A 26612-nucleotide genomic window follows, 5' to 3' on the forward strand; every position below is an offset into this window, starting at 1 on the left:
TCCTGCTAAACGACAGGGAAACAGTCCTGAAGCAGACAAGCATTTGGCTCTGATGCAAGACCTCTCTCAAAAACAGCCTACTTCCTTGCTGTGACAGCAGAAGGAATCTTTAAAAAAAAGTTAGGGTTCACTGCATTTTATTCAAGTGTCACAGTCAAACCATCAAGTCATCACGCTCATATGGACATATATTCATGCTTTGAGGATAAATGTATTAAAAGAATGCCCGAACTCTAGGTTTGATTGAAGAAAGGTCCCTTTAATTGAGAAGACAAACGTGTTCTTCAGCTCAGATCACACTGTTTGTAAAATTGGAATCTCAAATGTTTTTCTAAATATTAAAATGTACCCACAGTCAGATACACATGTTCATAGTAGTGATGCCTATATCAAGTCAAAAATCTCAGTCACTAGGAAAATTTGTAGTGACAAATAGAAGCTTAAAGAAATACATCAGTCCAGATAATATTAAGCTGCTATGTTGATCCTAGGGAGTCAGACTGGGTTGTGGTTGTTTTCAGAGTAGTAGAATATGATGTCACTATACTCTAACTTCTTGCAGCAAGAGAGAAGTCTGCCAAGTGTAACAAAACTTTGCCAAACAAAACTAGTCAGCATGTGTTAGAAGAGCTGTAGCACAGGTTCAGACGATGTACTGAAACTAGGCACAAAACAAAACCCAAAATGTTTTAAAAGCCCAACAGTAATTGTGACTCCACTAATTTCTATTACTAAAAACAGTTGTGAGAAATACTCAGAAAAAAGTTGGAACCTTTACCAGTACAAAGGCTTGGTATTTGTCATCAAAGATTCTGATTCGATAACTTTAGTAACTTCTAGCATCACCAGTTCAGCAAAGTAACAAGTTCAATTACTACAGCATATTCCACACCTACAGTCAAACAAGTTCTCCAATTTTTTTGTCAAACTAAAGTGAATTTATAATTAGTGAGACAGCAGTACCATTGATACTTTGTAAATCCATTTGTGTGTGCCAAAAAAACCTCAATTTTTCTTTTGTATTTTGTTTTTCTTCATTGCCCCCTGTAATGTAGAACCAGGGCCCAAAATACAGCATTCACTTATTTTAAACAAAGCATTTATTGATAGGAATCTGTGCATATCTCTCTGCTGTTAACTTGATCTCAATCAAATCATAAAGGCAAAAAGAGACTACAGTCTTATTTTGAGAGAAAGCACAAATTAATCAGAGGACTATTGTTCCACAGTTTGAGATGAGATATAAACAGGCACAGCCCGGATGGGGAAGTTGACTGATTTTGTAGCCAGTTCAGCAGAATGTAACTATATAAGTTTCCCTTTGCAATCCAGGAGAAGGAACATGGACCCACCTCTTAAGTACTAGGCAAGAAAATGCAGAAGAGCATTCTTACACCACAATCTCAGTATATAGCTCAACTATGTACTTCATAGCTGAGTCTAATGTCATAATCAGGAAAGAAAAAGAAATACTGAGTTTCAAGTACAGAACTGAGAGCTTATTCTTCATTTTTAATGTTAGCTATCATCATGAGCTATCATCAGCTCACTGAACAGCACTGGGCATGCTACTTCACTTACTTTCATTCCCTCTTTAACTGTATCTATAAAATGGAGGTGATATTGCTATCTGCCTGCCAGGGCAACTGGAAGTTTGACATCTGCAAATGACTACTGTAATATGCAAAGATAATACATAATCAGATACTGTATCTGTGTCCATATTTTCCTATTTAATTTTTAATACTTACGGTTAAATATTTCCTGTGTTACTATGGGTTTATCCTGTATGAAAAATGATGGAATTTACATAATCTGCAGATGCTTTTGAAGAAAAAAAAACACTTCAGGCTGAGTTCTCCTGACATATAATTGCACCTTCAGTCTTTTACAGTATATTAACAGTCTGGTACTGAGCATGCAGTCCCCCCACTGTACCAATGATGTCATCATTGCTATTCATCTAACACATTTGTTGAGTTTGTTTCCAAAATCTGTATGGGAACCTTGAGAGAAAGTTTTATTTGGGGCAGAAATAACTTCCTTGCATTCCCTTTATAAATCCTGCAAATAAATGTTACCATGCGTGAGTAAGGAAGTCAATCTCACATTTCAGAACAGAGCCTGCTGGCATACAACTATTGCTACTATAATCACAGTTACAGCACTAGGACTTGACCACAACCACAAGTAAGAAGAGAGCAGGGAATATAAAGGGGCTACATTTTGCTTACTTGAGGATACTTAAGATTTGATAAATTGCTACATTTAATAACTTTCAAGCTATAGCCAAAACCAAAAGTTCTAAGTAGTTTCTTGTTATTTAAGCCTTCATGGAACTGCTCCTCTTGAGAATTAAGCTCTCCTAGCAAAAAAGCAGCTAATTAAGTATACCATGCAATTTCTTATGTGTCTCATCATTGCCAGTAAGGGCTAGGAAGCACAAGAACTGGATTTGCAGGACTTAATTGCAGGCAGCTGATGTGAAAGTTACAAACTGTCATTAGTGACTCAGTGTTAGACATATTGTCAGCTACGGATTAGTTAACAAAGCAATGCTGTCTCAGTATCGATTACTCCAGCGGATGTTTCATAGCTCTGTCCTCTCCTCAACCCCTAATCCAACAAGGCTGTCAAACAGAAGGCTCCACCCGTGCAGAACCATGCCTACTGCTGCTGCCCAGCACGAAGGGCCATGCAGCCGCCCTGAAACACTCTCAGGCTGTGACAAGCACAGCGAGATCGGGTCAGCAGCCGTGGCAACTCCCAGACACAGGGAGCTCACACAGACAGAAGTGAGTCCATATAATTTGGATATGGCCTCAGCAGCTACTGGAAACACAATGTTTTGGATGACTTGCATACAGAATTCCCAACAACTGAAGCAGTAAAGACTAACAGAAGCCATATCATACAGGTTTTGGAGTTCCTTTCTCCATTCATTACCAATGGCTATCAAGGGGCTATTGAGGAAGCATTCCCTATGGATCTGAGACTGTAAACAACGTCTCTTTTCTGTTACTGCCATCAATAATAATTTGCACTTCTCATTTTTTAGATTTCATATTAGTCAGTAACGCACACGTATATTACTGTCACACACGCATTCTCCAGACATAGGCAGTGAAATCCATCACTGAAATATATTTAACTCCCCCCCCCCCCCCCATACCAGTAAACAAGTGTTCAGAGAGGCGTGTCACAATGATCTTAAGTGATGCACTCTTGTTCTCTAGGCACAGTCCTGTCAATACTGGACATATGCCAGCACAGTTATTTGAAGAACAGTAAATCAGCACCTGTCTCTCAGTATCAGCTATGAATGAGCTTACACAAATGTGCATGTTTGCCAGCTGGCAAAATGCAGAAAATCCCAGAGCTGCCAACCCAGCACATCTCCATCCAGAACAGAAAACTAAACAGATCATTTAACTGTGCTTGAGAAATTATTACGGAAAACAAGACAAAAAGCACACAAACATTTCTATGCCAAGGGACTCTTGCCACCTGCTTTGCCCCTGGGAAACTGCGCGATGATACTCAGATTGGCACAACTTTTCTTCCTGAAGAAAATCAAAGGCCCAAAGGACTCTGAACTACAGAAATCACTGTACTAAACACAAAATCCAACCAGGGGGTTATCTCTTATTGCAAGCTCCCACTTGTTACAGTATCAGAGCCTTTCTTATTGTTGACAGAATTTGTGAGCATTCTCTCTAGTTGCGAGGACAACAAAGACTTACCTCGGACATTCAACATACCAGCTGCTCAACAAGAGTTAGAAGAGGCCAAGTTTCCAAACAGATGATAAGTACATTTCAAAATGGACAACTTTACATTAATTTACATTCATTTTTTTGACTGAGTATTCTTTTAGCATCAAGTTGGTTTCAGTGATTTTTGTTCTGGCTTTTTACTAAAGAAAAAAATCCATCACTTTCAGTGTATAATGACAGTTCTGCCATATTTTCCGGAGACTTCTTTCTTCAGCAGAGAAGCTGGCTGACCAAACCAGAGAAAGTGAAACGTAATATAAGCAAAACTCTTTCCCCCGTTTTTTTAATTTGCTTCACTCAGTGTAGTTTTTAGACTTTACTTGTAGTAATGCCAAGTAGGACTGTAGGAAAAAGTATGACAGAAATATGATTTTGAAAATTTTCTTAAAATTTTTCAACACCACTGCAAAAGGCAAGGCTTTCATTAGATCTGCTACCTGGTGACAGCTTTTGAGTGACTCCCAGTGTTTCCTCAGCTGATGTCATAAGGTGATTACAACACACACATCTTAAGACTTCTAGCCAGAAAATAAATAAATAAAAATCAGAACTTATTTCAGATAACAAATGTGAACTAGCCCTCCATTCTACTTTGTATTTCAAAGCATTCTCAGTTCTGCTAAATGTAAGAGTGCCCTGCAAGTCAGACAGGTAATTCTGAATTTTAATGATACTCATGAGTAGGGATGAAGTGAGTATTTTGCCCTGATTATACAATCCATAAAGAATAATAACACAGATGAGGTTTTTAATTCCTGTATTAATGATCTGTTGGAGTAAGGCCTATTTATTACTACTTCTCCCCACAGCCTAAGCCCTATAAAAGCATTGGCTAATTAAGTGACAAGGACTAGGATGACAGCGACTTGGCACCTCAATAACCAAAAAATCATTAGCAAGAGGAAGACACCTGTCTGGTTTAGTGGTTACCATACAAATCATCTTAGCAGTCGGTAGAAGGGTTCCAAAAGGCTGATACTTCACACATCAGTGTGAGACAAACCAAACTTACAAGACTTCTACTTTGAGTAAGAAAGCACCAGCATCTTCAGGATTTATGCCTCATCTCAGCTCCAGAATGGTACTTCCTACTCCTGACAAGCATCAGAGTAGAAAGAGACTGATGAGAACCACCTAGCTAATATAACTCAAGAGCTTGAAATGAAGTTTCAAAGTTATTCTAGCCTTCTTGGCCAGCTTATATAATACACAGAGTGACTGTATTCCCAAGCAAACAATTAGCAGCGTGTTTTAACTGTAAATTCACATAAGAGATCTTAAGCCTCAAATACCTTGCTTCTGTCATCCTCAGCAAGGTGAAAGAGTTTCCTCTACTAGTCAATAGGGGAAGATTTTCAGCTCAAAATTGAATCCCATTGAAATGAGACCAAAAGGCATGTGTGGACAAGATTTGCTGTCTTTAAACAGGCATCACATCACACAGGGAAAGCAGTGACAAGTGCAATGGCTCTATCCCACTGTGGCAGAATGAAATTCAGAAAAGGAACAATGCACCACACCTGAGTGAGGGAAGACACGCACTGCTCAAATGGGTGTCACTTCTCAGTCACAAGGTATATTCCGCATGCCTACAAGACCAAATATTAGATCCTCGTAACCAATATGTAGAATAATCCACTTACTCATTCCCTACTCATTTTCCAACCTACGAGGACTTCTCCTGCCACTGTATGTCATAATCAGAGCCTGAAGTATCTAATTTTCCCTGATGTAGCAACACCAATCTCAAGGAGAAAAAACCCAAACACTTCAGTAAAAAACAAACAAACAAACAAACAAACAAAAAAAAAACCAACCAAAAATCCAACTGTCTAGACCATTAGTTTCCAAAATTGGTGGCCTTAAACTGTTGGTAGCTGTAAGTTTCTCAACACCTTGCCAAGCCTAATCAAGAACATTTTAAAAAAACAAGATGGCTACAAATATCATCAACAAACCAACAGGACAGAAAAGATAATTTCTGGTTGGTGAGGCTGTTCCCACAGCCATTTAATTTTTAAAAATAAACACAATTCTTATTACAGCTTCTAGCCATTAGGCCTTATTATGCCTTTTTTTCACTACACTGAAGAGAACCTTCAAACAACTATTTTCTCATTTTAAGACTGTTTATGCACTGTAATGACATCGCTTTTTATACACCAAACACATTAAGACTGAAGTAATTCACTGATCACTTTTCTAGTTATTAAACCAATCTTTATTGTTTATTTTTCCCCATATGTTGACACCAAGTGTTACAGTTATCCAGCTTTAGAAAAGTCAAATATCCAATGTTGAAAAAGTATTTAATACATACAACTAGACAGTTTCCTACAAATGCTTCATAGGGTAAGTAAAATAAAATACCTTTTAAGCCTATCAAATAGTCTTACAAATATTAAGGTTACTGTATGATCTCACCTCTAATATTTTACAAAGTTTTTGAAGAACACCTACATTTGTTCAGGCCCCTGATAAGGCTGCTAATTCCAGAGGCAATCGAAGAGGATACTTTCCTAGTGCAAACCTTACACTGAATGTTCAAAACAACACATTAGAAAATGAGACAACTTTGAAACAGAAGCAGTAGGGACAAAGAAAAAGCATGAGATAGATTTGAGGTTTCCTGTGAAATTTCACATTATCAGCTGACTTCTACTTCAGTGCTGGCTTCAGAATATTTTTAACCTGAATAGCAGAAATACTTCCTTATGAATCATGCAGAAAGGTATTTTTGTTGTACTTCAAATTTCTAAATCGACAGTGTTACTATTTCGTTCCTTAAGACAAAATGGCAATCATTCTAAATAGAGAAGGTATGAGATGATGGAAAGATACATAGATGATGGAAAGCGAATCTTCCAGATGCTTTCTCACTTCTTCAGTAAGTTTTTACCATCCCTCTGCCATGAGCTTCTGCCCTCCCAGCTCAACCAGATGAAGGGGCTGTTCATGCACGTCATCTTCACAGGAAGTCAGAGTAGCCTAATCTACTGCTGGAGGTTTTTCAGTGTGGCTTATGATGCACCCACTCCTCTCTTGCTCAATAAAATTGATTCTTCAGACATACCTGGGAGTTAGTATCTTCCATTGCAGTAATCTCTACTATCAGCTTTAAAGACTAGGTTAAGATGTCCACAAAGAACGACAGATAGAGCTGCTTTTGCCCTGGGACAAAAGGATGAAGAGCAAGATGACATGAAGTCTTTTCCAACCCTATGCTTTTGACTCGACAAATCTATAAAGCAAAGAAAAACACATAAAGATGTACAGTGTGGTAGGAAGGCCTAAATAGTAATAAATATGCCAAAGCTTGATGTAAGCAAAACTTGCAGAAAGCAATTATGCCTACTGGGCAAGAATTAGTTTCCAGGAAAAAAATAAGTGCAATTATCTCCAGTACGCTACTAATGACAAGAGGAAGACTCTTGTTACTGCACTGTAAGTCTGGGGACATGATACAAGTTCATACACGCACTGTGTTAACCAAGCTATGGTTCCAGCAACACTAAATCTCCTATACAACACCTACCATAAAGAAAAACAGCTATACACAAGTAGTTTTCCCATCTTCCTCTACATAAAACACACACAAGCATTCTGCCCAATTAAGTCATTTTATGGAGATATTGATGTCACCTTGAAGAATGTAATGTTGGCCTAAAGTCTGGTGACAAAGCAGCGAAACTGTTCAGAAGCAAAAGCCAGAGTTGTACTAAGAGCCAAATTCATCTTATTTTGGTATTAACAATGAAAGGAACTTTTTCCTGTTGTCAGTGTTTATGCTGAGTTTTGAAATAATAATGAAAAGGGTATGTTAGGATTAAGAAAAGTTTGTCTCCAGTTGGAATGCCCAGAATCTCTTGATTTACGCTGACATTTAACCCCTTCCTCCTTCAAAGAATTCGGGGGGAAGGTATTGGTTTGACAGTCCTGAAGGGCAACATCCCATTTCTGTGGCAAACAGGTGCACAGAGAGGAGACAGTAAGAACTTGCTTGTAGAATCCTGGAAGTGTGCTGGGGCCTTGTCCCGCAGAAATGAGCTCCACACCAGTTCTATTCTTGGCCATCCTGCAAAGACTGGCAATAATGCACAGACTCACATTTAGATTTAAAACACATTGACAATTCAAATATTGCAGTGCCTGCTTATCTGTCAAAACCCAAGTTAATAAAGATCCCAGTTCTGGAAAGTGCAGTCTGCAAACTCTGAGCCACTGGTTTCCAACACCCTCTCCAATGGGATTTTGCTGAGCATGGGCTGAAAACCAAGCAGCAGCTCCCTTTCCTTGAATTCAGATTCTCTTGCCCTTTTTTCTGCACCTTTTCCATGTTCCTTTTTGCAGTCATCCCCTCCTTTTAATCTGAATTGGCATTCCCTTCTCTGCATGCTCATTTATAAAACTACTCAGATATCTCCTTCCCTCCTTCCACACACTCACAAGACATTTTACTCTTGGAAGAAGGCCTCCGTTGACATGATATATCACTAAGTGCCACAGGAAAACTGAACCCTCTGTCAGTAATGAGTTGCTAGTAGAGTCACTAAGCAAATAGACAGGACCAGCTGTAGAAACAACTCAAACTGGGAAGTTTTAGCTATAAAAGGATAGTTAAAAAAAATAATAATAGTAAAATATGCCCTGGATACACCAAAGGAGTTTCTAGAATCTTCTATAATGGAAGTTTAAAGGACAGGCCTAAAATAGCTGCCAAGAGAACACATATACTTAAGCCTGGCTCAGCTAAGGATACTGTAGTAGTTCTCATAACATCCCTTCCTAGCTTTACATTAATTTTAAAATTAGGTGACAAGATTTATTAAGCTAATTGTATAAATGTTTTACAATAACAATATACATACATGAACACACAGACTTCAGTAAGACGTGTGACTTCGTGCCACAACCCACTACAACTAGATTAAAGACTGGTTAACGATAGCTCAAGATACACTTGTACATGACAAAGCAGCATAAGATAGGGAAGTCTTTTAATGAGCTTCCAGAGGAACTGAGCTAGGCCTCCTGTTACTGAATATTCTGCATTCACTTCCAGCTCAATGATGGAAGTTGCCACTCAGAAAATTTTGAAACTTCGAATTTTGTAGCATTACCCTATGTTATTTCACTAGAGCAGTGAAGGCCACTTCATATCTTAGGTCCATCTGAGCAAAAATTAACATACCCAAATGAAAAACTTCACTATGAACAAGGATTGAAGGCTACAGAACAGGAGACCCATACCCATTAAACATAAGGTGCTAATGTGCTATGATAACAAGTAGTGTGTGTTATAAGAGACTGTGACACAAAGCAAAAGGATAGTTTTTACATGTCACTGTTAAGAACAAAACTAGGGCATTCTGAGTTAGGATGTCCACTTTAAAAAGACAAAGATGTTGGAGAAAATGTTGGAAAGACTTAAACCTGTATTGCAAGAACTAGGTCATTTCCAGAGGCAGGGTGGGACAGGAAAGAGACAGAAATTGGGACTACTTAACACACCAAAAGGGTCAAAACCTAACTTGATAACGTACATCAAGTTTTATAGGGAGGAAAGAAGAGGTACTAAAAAGACGCTGGCCCAGCCAAAACAATACAAAGAATAACTGCGTGGACTAGCAGGTCCAGAGAGTAGGAAAGAAGAGGTACTAAAAAGACACTGGCCCAGCCAAAACAATACAAAGAATAACTGCATAGACTAGCACGTCCAGAGAGTTCAAGTTAGGTACAAATTTACAACAGGGGGATTACACACTGAGCACTGGAATCCATGCTACTGTCTTTGAGGTCTTCAGTTCAGAACTGAATTAAAGAACCAACAACGGGGGGTGGGGGATGGGGGTATACCTGTGTTGTATGTGGTATCAATATATGCTGTAGACAAAATACCAGTTACTGGTAAAACATAATGTGGCAGGGTGTGTGTGGATGACCTAATAACTCTTCCAAGCCTTAACTGTTTGAGAAGTCCATAATGCCTTCATTTTTAAACATATAGTTTAACCATGAGACATAATGGGCAAAGTATAACATGAAAATAGATATTCATGACAACCAAGACACATACTTTTTTTTTTTGTCAGGTGACCTGTCTATTCTCATAACTTTTGTGTCCAAAGTCCTATGAGTTAGTCCCTCTATTGTACAGTTGCTTACTCTGCACTGTTTATTCTAGTTAGCAAGTTCTGTCAAACCTAGGTCAGAGGCCAAAAGAAGAAAGCGACATCAAACATTTCTGCACTGGACTCCTCAAGGCCTGCAAAATTATAAACAAACATAGAGAGAGATGTTAATCAAGCAGAATGGTAATAAAGTCATAAAGCACAAAAAAAAAAAAAAATTGCTCTCAATGAGTCACTTTGGGAAAGCTAGATCAGTAGTATCTCTCAGATCTACCACAGATGTTCCAGAGACCAAGCCCACCAGCATGACAATGTGCCTGAGAGACATAGTATCATAAACGACACAAAACATAAAAGATATTAGATAGCGTACATTAGAGGTAACAGAACTACCAGTTTTATCCTAAATACATTACAAGTATTTGATAAAAAACAATTATATATGTGTTCTTCACACTACCCCTAAGCACAGCTCCACATCAGCCCTGTTTCTCCTTTCACATTAGACAGCTGGATGCTGCTTATCTTTAAGGCATCTTGAAGACATTAAATAAATATGAGGAACAGGATCCTAACCTCAGGCACAAGGTATGTATTTAGACAGATGCACCTTCCCTGATCAGTCAGCACTTTTGAAACGAGCACATAAATTTGACCATACAAAATAAAGACTAACAACTAATTGATGAATTGAGGACCATCATTCCAGGGTATTCAGATAGGAGGCCTTACACCATAAGCACATACAGCATGAATATCCTGAGGATACTGACCCATATGCACCCACCACCCCTCTTGTTAAGTCAACCAAAGTACACTGCCCTCTCTTTGTTTTCTGACTAGGCCTCGCACCTGTATAGTGCTAGTTTCATAGGCTGTGGAGTCCATACATCACAGAATAGCAGTGACCTATTTCCTGCATTTGTTTCTCATGGGTATCCATGTCATATCAGCACTAAGATTCATCGTATCTTGTTTTTCATATGGCTTTGATGCATCTTACAAGACATCTTCATAAATAAGCCAGACAAATGTGATCTAGAAGGAACTACTATAAAGTAGCAATGTAAAACCATAATCAAGGCGTAGCTAGTGGTTCACAGGTAAACTGGTAAGATTATCATGTAGGACTCTGGAGGAATTTGCCTGAAGTCAAACCAAGGAGTGAAGGAGGGCCAAGCACTTCTGAGGCAGGATTAGAATTAAAAAAAATATTTGCTGCACAAGTGCAAAACCAGGAAAACTGTCTAGCCAGAAGTTCTGCAGAAAGGATCTCAAGTTATAGGGGATCATAAACTGCGTACTTAGCGCTTGGTGCTGTTAGTAAGTATGCTGAAATGGGAGGGCTGATTTCCATCTCAAAATTTTTCTTTGGAGGCACCCATGCTCAGCTGCTTAGTATTTTGGCTATAAAAGGCAGTTTATCTTGTATTATGTCTTATACATCTTATATTCATAGGCTTGTCTTTGCCCATGCACCATTAAACAAGTATTTCACTAACTGATTTTTTTTTTCAAGTATGCACCTTTTTCACTGCTCACATGAATAACCTTCCCACATGTATGCTTAAGATACAAACTATACTGACATATTGCTTAGAGTATTTCATAAGATGGAATTTTTTTCTCTGATGACTAATTTTGATTAGTAAATCTCTTGACTCCTACAAGGTTAAAAGCACAATTCAAGGTGGTCAGGACTGCGGCCTTGTTGACGTGAGTTCTGTCTTCAAACTTGATCTCTGCCTGTCCCAAAGATAATCTTTGGAAGGCTGCACTAGCTTTAGCGGTTTTGTCAGAGCATGTTCCCTGACAAAGAGAAGTTATTCTTCTCCCTGTTATACATATGTCAACTCTCTAGCTGTTGGGGAGGGGGGAGCTTTCAACAGTTAAGCCCATTATTACAATGGCAGTGAGGTGTCCCCTGCGCTACAGAACTAATCGGAGTGACCCAGACAAATTGTTTTCCTCCTCTTGAATTAATCTTCTGATGGTACTGCTAATTAGATGGCTAGGCATATTTAAAACAGCAGAAGAACTGTCGGCAGTGAAACATCTATTTTAGCATCCAGAATTGCCCAAGACAAAACTATGAATTCTTCCCTGGATGTCAAAAGACTTCACCATTCCTCAACAGACAAAACCCTCAAATTCCCCAGTGACCACACCTGTACAGCAACATGACCTTCCCAACATGCAAACACACAGGAGACTGAATTTGCACAATTCTATATTGGACCAATGATCCTTGTTTTCATGTATACATGAATAATAAACTGCAAAAAGTCAATTTTTAACATTCAGCCAAAGTGCTGAAGTATTTCCAGTCTCTCTCAAAAGTTCAGCTACAGAATGCAGAGCCAACAAGAACACCCAAAAGAATTTTACAGCAACTTGAATATTTAGTACTGGCTTTGAACCTGAAGGTATATTTGAATAGAAAAAGATCCTGGATTTTAGTCTGACTGCTGTTCCAACACACACATTTTATAATTAATAGTATCCATTTCCTAATAAGGTATTTAGTTTCAGTGTGATGCTTATCCTCCCCACAATTACTTATAGCTCCATCACCCCTTACTGGTCTTCCCAGCTAGGAATTTAAAGGTTTGGGATCATGGCTGGGCATTGTTCATTTACATAAACAGTCTTTGCCTACCTCAATCTTAAAAGCAAACCTCAGTGGGCTGCACTTGCTGCTGAAAATTAGAACAGGCACTAGTCAGTCAGCTGCTTCAAACTAGACTGCTAATAGTTTAACAAAGTTCAGTTTTTCTAAACTAGTTTCTGTAATACTTAATACTCAGGTGAATGTCAGTTTGAAGTGTTATAGTGATGGCTAACAAAATCAAAATGCTAGTTTAATAGTTTATGCTGAATAAACCACAAAGTTTAATTTGTGTATGAATAGAGGTGCACTAGAAATGCTAAAAGATCATTCATATCACATATAACCATTAATATATACATCTAATCTGTAATGTACTCCTATTCCCAAATCAAGAGAAGTCAACTTCTATCCACTGTATTACAAAAGGAGTTTCCACAGAAAAGGTTGGAGGGGAAGAAACCATTGAAAACAAATGTCAGTTACATAGCAAAACAAAAATCCCAAACCCTCAAAACAGACCAAGGGTTCTTTGCTAAATCACTTGAGTGAACCCAATGTATAATACTCACAAAACAACAGACAAATACATAACTGAAAAAGCTCTTGTGACGTGAGGTTTTTTGAGACACCTTTGCTAATTTAAAGTGAAAGCTCCATTGGTCTTATAAAGTTACTTATGTAAGTCTAGAACTATCCTGGATTTTTCTCGAGTTCGATCATTTAGCTGGGAGTCCGCAAATCAGACTGAACTTTAACTGTGTCAAACCATGAGGCTCTCCTTCCTGGAAGCACATCAAGGTTCTTGCATGAAATCTGATCATCAGCACAGTAGGTGACAGAGGTGGTCAGGCTGATAAACTACCAGAACAGAAACCTGCTTAAATTGGGTATGGAACTGCATCTAAGATAAGGTCGTAATGCATTCTCACCCCTTTGTGCCAAAACTGAAGCGAGACCTTGTTTGAAACTGATGTGAAAGAAAAGGCTTTATCACTCATTGTCTCCCTGCAGGGGGTCTGTGGTTGTTTCTGGGAAAACAGACACTAGATACTCAGGCTACTACCATCGCTCTCTTAAGAGTAATGCCACTGATTGCAGACTGACACCACGTGATGTCTAGTTTAGCTTACTGAAAGGGGGAATGGCAGGGGAAGGTTTTTAAAGAGTTAGCAGACTTATTTATGCACAGGAAGGTAAATTGGATATCACAGATTTCTCTCAATCAACATAAGTTCTCAAACAGCTGTTTACCTCTGTATGCCACTACCTGACTAAACCAAGTGCTCTCTTAAAATAAGATATTCTTAAGTCAATTACTATGAATGCTGGAAATTTACCTTTACTTTTAGCCAGTTTTTCCCCCCTACCTACTTTTCCTTCCTAATGATCATTAATACCATACCTTTCTGCTGGCTATACAAGCACCTTGCCTCAGGGTGCTTCTCCATGATGTTGCTCATCAAGGCATGGTAGACTATTATAGCTATTCCACCTAGTAAGTCTGTTCACAAAGTATGTAGCTATTTGACTACAAAACTTTTTGAAGTCCCAACATAAATATGATAGGCAATACCACTATAGGATAAATTCATAACCTAAGCACTGGAAAATCCAAGCATTAAAGAGGGCTAAATCCTGAATTTACAGAATGGGAAAAGACACAATGTCTAATCAGTAACACTGAGTTAAACCGAAAACAAAACTACTCCAAAACATGAATTCTGAAATTCACACAAACAAACCAAGGTCATTATTCCCCAGTTACTTACAGATGACCCAAGCCTATTGGTATCCTTACACACTTGACAGCAGCTTCGCCATAAAAGCTGTAAAGATGAGCTCTAGTGGCACACAGAACTTTACAAATCAGTTCATTTCACGTTAAGAAACGTCCAGATACAAAAACAGTTGCTACAAAATGCACTACAGAAAGTTTTCCAAACAAGAAAATAAGAAACAAAAAACCAAAAACAAACCCTTTTTTCCAGTTGGTATACAAGCTGACTTTATAAAGAGCTGCCCTGTACCAAGTCTCCTACACACCCCAAATAAAATTCTTCATGTCTGCCCATTTGAAAGAATTAAAAACTTGTGTTAGTGGAAGTTAATTCCATATACCTAGCTAAACAAAAAACTTCTGTGGAGTGACTTGCCTTTACACAAGAGATATATATGGAGATCTGAATGCCTTTGGGTTTTAAAGCAACATTAAGATAATTTTCATTTTCTAATTCACATACCTATTCACAGCAATAAAACTTGATAAGAGGTTTTTTTGATTTAACTTCTTCAAGAAAAGACCACATGAAGTGTCATGGAATGGACTTAATATATTGTGAGATAAAGTTTTCTGGCATTTCACTGAAATGGAAATAATTTGGAAGGTGACTTCATTTAAAGTCAGGAACTAGGACAAGGAAACAAATTATTTTTGCAATGCCTGAAAGCCTGGGAGTCAACTCAATGTCTTATTCCTCTACGATAAACCCTACCAGAACTGTCAGAACAGCAGAAATATCACCAGAACTACAAAATTGAGGTTGCCTGTACAGTTTCACAAATTGCTTTACAAAGACCTTACCCACTTCCCAGCTTCATAGCAGCAAGTCACTGACAACATCAGATTTTCTCATTCATACTGTTTACTTCAAACCAATCTCTGATTATTTGAGTTAGAAGCATGGCATAACAAGCAGCAAAGGAAAAAGAGAAGAGCAGCTAATTGTATTGTAACTTCAGTGCAATAAATTTTGTGGTTTCAAATTCAGTAATCATGTGTAGATCTCCTAGCACATGCATCTAGTGTTGGGAGGCAAAGACTACCAAAGGAATGAGTACAATCCCACAAAACTAATAAAATAGCTAAGTTAAACACATTCACACTTACATATGAGAGAACCAGTAGCCATTGATGTTTAATACACTACATGAATGCAAAAATACATGGCAGAGACCAAAAGATAAACCAATTTTTTTTTAGCTTTTACTGTTTCTCCCAAATAGCCTCTGCACCTCCCCAAATAAATTACAAGTGATAAAAAACTGCTGGAAGGGTGACAGAGGAAATATTTAAGACCTGCAAGCTCTTCATCACTCACTCATCCTGAGTAAAGCAAATATAGGAACAAACAGTCGACTTCAGTGAAAAGTACGTCTGCTGAAGTCTTGTACATTCTCAGCACCACACATGAAGCAATCAACACAGAGAGGAAAGAATTAAACACACACCTTGAACACCTCAGAGAAGAAACCAGAGCCAATTTTCTCACATGTGAAGTCATCAAGACGAGTAAGTCTGGAAAAGGCACTTATCAGGGCTCTGTAAGAAGAGGTACAAACTCTTCCTATCTGGGATGCAGTCCCTTCTCCTCCAGCACCACCATCAAAGTCTTCAGCGCGCTCCAAGCGTGGTGGAAATCCTGCTATTGAATTCCGCTTACTTCGGTCCATTTTGAAAACGAGGTTTTATTTTGCTAAGGAAGGACTTCTCACATCTTAGGTAATTTGCTGTCTTCTCTACTCTTGCTGGATCCTAAAATACAAGATATTGAGATTACCATTATTGTAAACATATCTAATAATTTTGACAGGACTCCAACACAGCTGACATCAGTTTAAGGGAATAAGAAAAAAAGCAGAAGATATCCAAGTGGGGGCACAAAAAAACAAAGAAAAAAAACCAACCACAACCAACCACACAGCATCATCAGTAAAGACAGACAATGTAATGAACTTTTCCTTTAGATTCATGGAAATACCCTATGGTCTAGCTACTACAAGATGAATAGGTTTGGAACTCAAAATTTAACTGGTAACAAACAACTTTCATTCCCCCCCCCCCCCCCCTTTCTTTTTTACATAAGTTCTGGTTGCTAAAGCAAGCAACTAAGCAGGAGGAAACCCACAAAATGTAACGTTCTATTCTACTTCAGTAGCAGTTGGTGACCAATCTACTGCTATTGCAAGAAACCATTTCACATTAAGGAACGCACAAGGGATCCCTAACTATAAAAAACAGATCAACTTTCAGTTGACATAAGGAAAATTATTAGCTGTCAATAACAGTAGCTAGAGCACCAAAACCTTTGTTTTTAAAGCTTCCACCTGTGACTGTTCCAAGACCAATTCCTCAACTGGTAGGAACACAAGTTTAAATCCACTAAAGATCCAGCCCCCAAATTTATAAAAACATCAACAGCCCTGCTACAAAAACAACATATTCTTATAAGAAACTGCCAGAACAATTCTCCCCACAAACACTCTTTTTAAAGCTATATTAATTTCAGTTCAACTGAAAACACAGGAAACAAGCTACATTTGCCAAGTAGGAGAAAAGAAAGGGAAAAAAAAAAAAAAAAAGGAAAAAACCCAACAGTAAGGGAATTTTTTTATCTTTTTAAGAGGATGATGAAGTAATCGGGATGACTCTGGGGCCCATCAAATTCAGCTTGGACTGGCAGACTTGACAGGTGGCCTACTTTTTTTTTTTTTTCTTTAAACCTTAGACTCGGGAGGTTATTAGTCTTTTCCACACTTCACTGTTCATTTACAGCAATTTGGTGAGCTCCTACAAAACCTGAACAAAGTGAGCAGTCACAGAGAGGATAGATTTCTCCCTCTCTCCTTTTTTTTCCTGAGGGCAAATGAAAAACTGGAGGGAGGGGAAGGAAACAATAAAATTAAAAAAAAAAAAAATGGTGGACAAAATAATCACAAAGCAGGGAGCAGGCCAGGCAATTATACTTCCATTTACACAGATGTACAGAACCTGAACAATACACTAAATTTGAAGAGCATCTCAAAAACAGAGGCACACCAGCTGTCTTCTGAATATATAGCAGTGCTGCTACAGCCATGTTTTGTGTGCAGTGTATCTTTCACAGATGCTCTGTGCCAACACATCAGAAAAACACATAGTCCTTCCCTGCCTTCAGAAGTAAGCTCTGTTGAACAGCATGGAATTAATTTGAGGTCGTCCTCTCCAAAAAAGAAAAAAGAGAAGAAAAAAACCCAACCAACAAACCCAACAGCAAAAAAAAAAACCTCCATGTTTTTCAAGGGTGTTTATTTCAAACATCTTAACACTCACCTCTCTAAATGGGAGTCAGTGGGTATAAGAGAGTCTCACCTGGGCCTGATTAAGAAAATCTAATCTCTATCAAATCCTACATTGTGGTATTCCTACAGAATTTTATATGCAGACTCCCACACGCATGAGCTTACTGTACTTTTGAGGTGATAGTACTACATAGTCGAATGTTATGGTGTGGCCAACTGCCACACAGAAGATCAGGATCCAATTTCTGACCTCATATTCTTGCCCCGTGCGCCCTGAGGGTCTGGAAATGGTACAGAAGCACCATGGGAAGATAAAGCCTGTTATGTCTCCCCAGCTGAGAAAAATAGCCCAGGGAACCCCCTCAGCTGTAGAGAAGATGCCCAGGAATTTCCAAGGCACATTTAAATGACTCCTTTTGATCTGAAAGGGACAAACTATCATTTGGTTACTTTTCAAGGAGATAAAGAACTGTCTATGGAAGGAGGATAGATGGAAACCATGGTGTTAACAATTAATTTTCTGGAACAGAAGATGCAAGTATCTTTGCAGACTGACCAGAAAACCTGCTGTAATTGAAGAAACAATTTTTTAGAACTTATTTGCATCAGAGTAATACCCACATGCACTAGACACTTTCCAAGGAAGGGAAAGTTTTTGCCCCAGAAATGCACAGTCTGACACTCCAGTATCCCAGTAACGCCATATAAAGTGGACCCTGCGGCTTGTAGACACCCCTGCTAAATCTAGTGAAACAACATATCCCCACTGCAGCCCAGCAAACTAAAGCAACTTGTAAATCAGGACTGTACGTTTAAGTTCTCAGGCAAAGCAAGATATATGCAAAAACAAAATATGGAAGATTGCAGTTGTCATAACTAGAAGAAGATACCAAGTTAGGTAAGCAATCTTAAACAGGAGGAAAAGCCTAACTGTCTTAAGTATCCAGATACCATTAACAAAAGATCAGCTCTCAACATAGTCTCTCAATTTATTTAACAGGAAAAAAAAAAAAACCAAAACACAGAAAAACAACAACCAACCTCCCTCACACATACACATCCTTTTGATTGAAATCACATGGTGAACTTTGCAAAACTCTATACAAATCCCACAATGAAAGAAGAGATTCAAAGTACTCCACACAACGTAAAGCACAAAAGGTTTTGCTATCTGGATTCCCAAGTAACCCATTCCTTCATTTTTGCCTGCTAGTTTGCCTTCTTTCCAGACAGCTACATGAACTCGTTGGAAATTATTAGGATAGAGCTCCATTTGTCTAGTACTCTGCCCAGGACTGCATACACAGAATTAGAGGAACATTTCAAGTGGGCACAATTCCAAGTGGGCCTCCTGTCATTTTGGCCAATTACACTAATGATCACATTCTCAATGAAATCAACCAAGGTTTAATTGACTGTCAAGTCAGTCTGAGGTACTTTAATTTACTACCTTGTATGGTTAATTAAAGTGCACTGAACAGAATCCAAGAGTGCACTAAAGTGCACTAAACTGCAAATCCTGCAACTAACTAAAAGGCTGTTGGGTGGTTTTTTTCATATTAAAGTTCAGCTTAAAAACTCTTAAGATGTGCTCAACAGCCAGTTAAAAAAAAAAACAAAAAGCAAACAAAAAAACCCAACACTAAACACTCTAAAAAACATTTCCCAATAAGTTCTCAGCTTTCAGACCAATTTGGCTGACATCCTTATACAAGAAAAATGCACCCCACTCTGCCAAGACAAAAATAATTTAGAAACAGACCTCTCAAAATGCATACCTGCTCTACTCATACATTTATTACATTACTGAAAAGCATAATTTCAGGATGTTTCATGCCCTACTACATTTTAATTTCTTGGTTTAAAAAAAAAAAAAAAACTTGGGAAAAAAAAAAATCCATGTCAATATTATTTTAAGATCAGTTTCTCCACTGCATGAATGCATTATTTTTTAATTGTAGAAACTACTATAAATACAAATACTATCGGCATTTATTTGGTTAATTAGAGGTTTGGCTTTCAAAACCAATGCCTAAGCCTGCAAATATTTAAAGATGGAAATCCCACAATAGCACATCAAGTTATACCCCACACATCAATGTAAAACTAACAGGTGACATGTATTAGCCAGTACTTAACATTTTATACTTCATAGACATAAAAATGGGTAAGGCTTCTCAACTTTAGCAGCATCCCTTTAATGCCTCAGGGTATAAAACAAGATCCTTCCAAAAAACATTTCAATTCATTACTAAGATGTTTTCTGCCCCCAGTATCTTTATAAATATCTGCATATTTGCACTCAAATGTCAAACTCACAATTTCCTAAAAGATGGCCTTAACAACAACAACAACCATTTTTAGACACAGAATACTGTCGCTAGGCATTCAGCCTGGAAAGCAATAAATCTGGTGGATGCATGTTATTAATTTGAAAAGGTTTTCTGAAGAACAAGATGCCAAAGCTTTGACATAAGTCATTTGCCAAGAGTTAACTATTTAAACTCATAGTCTGATGTAGCTTCAAAACCCAGCACTACAAAAACATGAAGGAATTATGCTGGCAAGTGTCACTCAACAAAATAACGTGGGGGAGGAAGGAAAAAAAAAAAAAAAAAGAAAAGAATTCACTGCAGTAATGTGCAAATTTCAGAAAAGCTCCAAAGGAATGTAAAGAACAAAATCTTCCAAAGACTGAATTGACTTTGAGGTCATTACCCTGGAGAAAAAAAAAAAAAAAGAAAAAAAGAAAAAAGAAATTAAACACAAGAAATCAAATTAAACAGGTAAAGAGAACCAGGCATTCCACAATTTTGTTCTCAACTGCTGTCATTCACTTTCCCAACAGAGGAAAGTTCCTTGGTTTATCCATAACTTAGCTTCTTGTCTTTGGGGGGAAGGTAGTATCAAATATTTACAGACAAGGTAGCTACAAGTACTAGAGCTTGCACTATGTTTGGCCCAGCTCATCCTGAAGCTGAAGTCTTTTTGACTACTTTTACGGGATAAGTCTTAAGGGTCCAGTTTATAGTCTTAGTTACGACACTGCACTCAAACATGAAAATCCCAACATTTTCTATTTTCGTTTAGGTAACATTTTGCTTTAATTTCATTCCCCCTGTAGGGGATAATTGCTAGCTCGAGCCAGTACTGTCATAGCACAAGCTTCCCACAACTAGGGCTGACATTCCTCAGAAGAGACCTGCATTAGCCCTACTACACCACTCCAGAAACGGGAAGTCTGCTAAACTGCATCGTGGTTTTATAATGCAAACAAACCTCCACAAGAGGCTAAGCTGAAACAAACAGTTCATTTATTTTGTGACTGTAGCCAAGTTTGAAACCAGTAAGGGAGACTAGCCATTAACTTACTGCAGAGCTCAGGATTCAGGGCCAAGGTTGTACATTTAAAAATATTTGCATCAAGCATAAGTATAAATTCTGGCACATACTTAGAAGGCAAATATACCTGGGGAGGGGGGAATATTAAAAACCCACAAACAAACAGAAAACCACTTGATCCTTATGCCCGTAGTATAACTGCCAACAGTTTCTAAGGTCCAATTATAATACAAAACTAAACCTCTACAGAAGGACCTTGCAAAAATCCATTCCTCTCCTAGCCTGGTTTTAGTCACTCCAATCCACAGTGCAGACAGACTCTAGCCTAGTTACAGAGCATCGTTAGAGTTAAATAATCACTCGAGTAGATCATGCACAATACACAGCTGCTGCTTCAAATGGATAATTTTAATACATTAAGTTTGCCTAACAAAACAGAGCTCAGTGAAGACACTGAGAAGCAGCTCATGCCTTCCAGGTGTCAGCAGGCTGACATTTGCTTAGCTCTAGAGAAAAACAAAGGGAATCAAAGCTTTCCAATACCTACAGGTATTGTAACATCTTAATCAAGGAATTTCCCCCTCAGCCTCTCCACCAGGTTTATGACTGAGGTTCAGAGGAGACGGGAAGCAACTTTCTATTGTTTTGATGCAGACAGTGAGACAATCCAGCACAGCGAAGGCAAGAAAAGAGAACAAGAATGCTTGAAAGAGGGATGAAGATAAAGTAAGCAGGCTGAATTTCGTACCTGACTGACCTCTCTTGGACACAATCTTACATTCACACATCATCACACAAACCAGTCAATATTTGTATTTTGCAGCTAAAAGTATCATCTCCACGAATATTTAAAACACATTCTGTAACCCACCCTTAAAATACAGCTGAAACACCAGTCTGTGTTACGGGTTTCATGTTGCGGTGAGACACCCAGTACCATGTTTGCTTCAGGCACCAGCTGAACTAACGGAACAGTAACACAGTCTTGACTAATTTATTTACTAATTTTTGAAATGAGAACAGGGCTTCGCCAATCTGTTGTTGTTAAGGTATGGCAGAGATTGGAGTCTGCTGGTATTTACACATCAATCTGAAGCACCCTGGGTACCAAGGGGAAACATTTAACTCACAGTCTGTAAGCCACAGACCTGGAGTGTACAAAGTCAGCCTTCAAAAGTTATCTCAACTAACTCCACTCCTGGTTGCAAGAGCTATCACAGTTCTCCAGTGCAACCAATGGGACAATCATATCAAAAAGTGGCTTCGCCACTACCAGAAATGTGTTCATCTTAAGAAAAAGCGACAGGACCATATGAAAAGAAGCTTACTATCCAAGTCAGAAAGAGGACTTGGCAACAGACAACAGATGGAGGCAGTGTGATACAGTTGCCAATTATTAGATGTACTTAATGATAAATATACAACTTCAAATGAGCACGTTAGGGAACTAATAAGGAGGAAAAGGGCTTAAAAAAAAAAAAATTATGAACACTGACCTTTTTGGTTCTTGCCTAGAAGAGCACTCATTTTTGTGCCAGGCTGCAAGATACCATGCTGCAAAGATACAATAAAAAGCTTTGCCATTGTGCAGATGCATGGTTCTTGGCTACAGGAAGAATACAGAAAGGGAACCTATGATGCAAGTGAACCACAAGCTTCATTCTTTTCTGCAGCAGACACAGAAGCAACAGTCCCCTCCTTTAACCCTGCATTTCTTTCATGAATTTGTGAAATCATTTGCATAAAGAATTACAATGGCAAAAGCAAATGTATAGAATCGGAGGGTATAACTAGGTGACAGGAGGCCTATACCACCAGAACACCTCATTTAGACCAACTTTCTGCTTCTACAGTCACCAAAATATTAAGCACTGAAGCAAGGATTGCTGCATCCCTACCTCCTGCTCCGCTCACACTGCCAGTTCATCCTAATGAAACAGCACAAAACAAATTCCAATCAAAAAGTGTAGGAGAGCACACACTTGCCACCAGGTACTGGGAACACACCCCTCTGCCTTCAGTTCAAGCTACTCATGTTTTGCATGCAAGTTTTACATGAAGACAAACCAAAACGGACAATGGAATTACACAGCCATGTCTACAGCTGTACAGTATACTTCTGCAAGAGTCAGAAAATTACATTCTTATTGGCCTATCAGGATACGGTATGCAACAATAATTTCCAAAGATGATGACTAAATGGAAAGGTTTATGGCTGGTCCACTGGGCATATGAGAGTTCCTCATTAAAAAAATCTTATCTGAGGTTGTAAATTCCACTGCCTAATTAAGTCCATAGAACTGCAAGTCTGTTGATTTTGCAGACAATAAATATGCTAGAACTCTGATCTCTACCAAAAAAAGAAAATACTAATAATTTCAGTTGAAGCATAAAGGCTTCTCATAAATTAGCCTAAATATTAGCTGTAAGTCTTTTTAGGGGGGCAAACAGAAAGGTATACATTTAAATAAAATTCAATTCAGTACTCTTGAAATTTTAGCTTTCAACTATCAAGGTACCACCTATCAGAATACCCAAGTGGAAAGTGCCCCGTACTTAAAGCAAATACAGTTCCCACCCTCAAAGTAATGCAACATTAAGAGTGATCACCTGCATTTATACAGCACCTTTCATCTGAAGGCCATAAAGCAAACATATATGCACATACACCTGAACAGTCGAGCCTGTCATTAAAACATGATTCATGTATTCTTACAGGGTAGCACTTAAAATAGCAAAACCCGAGCCAAGCTTTCACACCTCCTGGCAAAGTGACCAATTTCAAGGCAATCCTCATGTGGCTGGGCAAAGATCCCAGCCGTGTTCAGGCAGACCCTTGCCCCCGGATCAGGGCACGCGTTTCCCGCAGCCGGCTTTCCCCGCAGCGCTTAGGCGTCCTGCAGCGCCCGCTCCCACTCACACCTCGTCCCAGGGACGAACGCAGCCCACCCCCCCCCCCCGCACCTGCTCACCGAAACGCATCACTCACCTCACCGCACTGCCGGGGATGGCGGCGGGACCCCGCCGGCTGCCCCCTCCCCTTCGCTACAGAAGGGTGCCCTTCCCCGGAGCGGCTCCTCTCCCCCCCCCTCACCGCCGTCGGGGGGTGCCCCCTACCCGCAAGGACCTTCCCCTTACTGGATACCCCAGAGAAACGCGCCCCCCCCCCCCCGCCCCTCGCGTGCTGCCCCCCTACCGCCGCGCGCGCGCCGGCCGTTACCTGAGCGGCGGCGCCAGCAGGGCCTGCGGGCGGCGCGGCCTCTCATGGCCGCATACCCCACCCGCGGCCAACCCCCGGCCCCTCAGCAACCCGGCGAGGGTCTGCCCCGCCGCTGCGGCAAGCGAGGGGGCCCCATGTGAGGAGGGAGCCCAGCTGCGGGACCCGGGGCTGTGATCGCCGTGGCTCCTCCTCCCTGGCTGCGGCCCCCGCCTCCTCCTCCTCACGCGTCCGCCCCGGCGAGCGCCACCGCTGCCGAGCCGCCCACAGCGCCGGGGCGGTACCCGACCAGGAGCCGCCCTCCCGAGCAGCCAATCGGCGCCGGGCGAAGCTGAATGGACGGTGGCGCTCGGCCAATGGAGGAAGGGAAGACGGGCGGAGGGACTCGCAGATAGTCCACGTGAGTGCCCCTTTCTAATTGGTCATAAGCCACTTGAGAGGCAGGCAGTTTGGCCAACCATACGAGCGACAACAACTCCCGAGAGAAGAGCGGGAGCCAGTTGCGGGAAAGAGAGAGGGGCGTTGCTAGGGGCGCCTCGCTTTCACTGGTTAGCCCTTGAGGGCGGATTATAAATAAGCGAGTTAGCCAGTAGCAGTGTGGTGCGCATGGTGACGGACGGGCGGTAGAGCCAATCCCCGTATGTTTATAGGCAGCGGTGGGCGGGAAGCTGTCAGCGGGACGGGCAACCCCGACGGGCGCGGAGGGCAGCGGGCCCGGGCCCGGTCCGGCGGGTTCCAGCAGGCCGCGCGCGGGTGCCATGGCGACGGCGGGCCGGGGAGCTGAGGACCGCCGAGGGCGCTGGGGGTGTGGGCCGGCGGCCGGTAACCGACTGTCCGTCCGGGAAGGGCAGCAACCCCCATCCCCTTCCGGAGCGGCTGCCTGGCGGCCCGCGGGCCCTCACCGCCCACCTCGGGCCTTCCTGCCGCAGGTGCCGCCGGCTCTTCGCCCTAAAAGCTGACCGGCACCGCAGCCAGTTCCGGCGCCAGCCCTCACCCCTCCGCCCGGACAGCCACGTCCTTTACGGTGACCATAACGGGGCTCCGGTGCGGCATCCCTGCTGTTATTACCTTTAATTACCTGTCCTCCTGCTGTGTTTCCCACAGGATTCACGCCCTCGTCTGGTCTCTTCCTCCCTCCAGGCCTTGCAACTTCAGCATTTTACTCGAACTCTTCCCTTTTTTCCCAGCTGCCTGCACCCCAGTCGTGGCGCCAGTCACAACAGAGGAGCACACTGCACAGAGCATCCTGCTCAGCCCCTCCAGTCCCTGCCTGTAGCCTGCTTAATGCATCTCAAATATTCTGAGGTTTTGGCTGCCAAGCTGTAGTAAGTAAGTCTGTGATTTTCACTTACAGACTGTTATTTTTCAAATTGTAACTTAGCCACGTGTAGGCAGCCTGTAACAGATATGGAAAAAGATACCTTTCTTCCTGCTAGGACGCACTGCCGAACTTCAAGTATCCATTCCAAAGCACGGCAGGAGTAGAACATCTCATTAAGTGGTCGTGAGGGGCTTTTGGTTTTGTTTTACATTGACAAGGGACTGATTTTTTTGCCTGACCTCATCTTTGGTAAAGGCTGAGCTATTTTTACTGAAACTCTTCAAAAAACAAAGTTCCTTGCTGTAGAGTCTTGGATAGAATAACCAAGTCCCAAACAGTTAAAACTGGCAGAGTTGTAACTAAAAAGGGTCTCAGACAAGAATGGTCGCTCAACCTTGCCACATCATATTAGTAATATGTTTTCTTGTTATCCTTTGTCATTAAGTTTACACCCCATCTTTTCAACTTGATCCAAACTGTGCTTTGAGGGAGTTTCATGTTGGAAATGTTAGCACCAACTCTACGAATAATACTGAACGGAGATTTATCCTTACAGTTGGATTAAAATCTCTACTGTGCAATTTATTGATTTAATTTAGTCTCAGAATTTCACCCAAGTCTACAGTGAAACTTTCTCTGTATATTTAACTACAAAAAAATGTAATCATTTCTGCACAGGTAACATTAAAAGTACTTTGTGTGGGCAAAAAAATTGTTCTGTTTTCTTCATTTTCCTCCTGGATTTCCTTCACAGGAAGTTTTCCCACACTCCCAAATGTTAAATATCAACCACATGCAAACATCTATTCTAATGACAGCTCAAACACAGGGTGCAGCAAAGCTTTTCTAATTAAGCCATTAAACAATTATTATCATATCCATCATATTTTAATCAGTGACAAAGCAGATGGAACTACTCAGATCCATCAGTGTCTTCTGCTCTCTGACACTCAAGCCGAACTGAGCTCCAGAATGCGGCTTTTCAGCAAGACTAATTTTTTAGAACTTATTTTTTAAAGTTAAATTTCAATGCTTTACATTTTGCTGGGATTTGTCTAAGCAAGTTGAAAAGACTTTACAAAGCCAAATCTGAAACACCTCCCTCTCAGTGGTCATTCACTATGCCAGAGCGCAGTGGTCACTGGGGCCTTGTACC

At 40.4% G+C, this 26612-nt stretch overlaps 1 protein-coding gene across 2 annotated transcripts in view; it reads right to left on the minus strand.

Annotated features, from left to right (window-relative positions):
• The window catches only part of TESK2 (testis associated actin remodelling kinase 2), an 85916-nt gene extending 61558 nt beyond the window's left edge, over positions 1–24358 (minus strand). Inside the window, exons 1-3 of one of the 2 annotated variants that reach the window (XM_052800613.1) lie at positions 24139–24358; positions 22415–22472; positions 15747–16050 (exon numbers count right to left, since the gene is read on the minus strand). In XM_052800613.1, coding sequence (XP_052656573.1) covers positions 15747–15968 — 222 coding nt within the window. In that variant the 5' untranslated portion in view covers positions 15969–16050; positions 22415–22472; positions 24139–24358. The remainder of the gene's footprint in view (positions 1–15746; positions 16051–22414; positions 22473–24138) is intronic. The other variant, XM_052800612.1, reaches the window with a different exon arrangement.
• Positions 24359–26612: the final 2254 nt, after the last annotated feature.

The sequence above is a fragment of the Harpia harpyja genome, chromosome 11 (assembly GCF_026419915.1).
Source record: "Harpia harpyja isolate bHarHar1 chromosome 11, bHarHar1 primary haplotype, whole genome shotgun sequence".
In the NCBI taxonomy this organism is placed as follows: Eukaryota; Metazoa; Chordata; class Aves; order Accipitriformes; family Accipitridae; genus Harpia; species Harpia harpyja.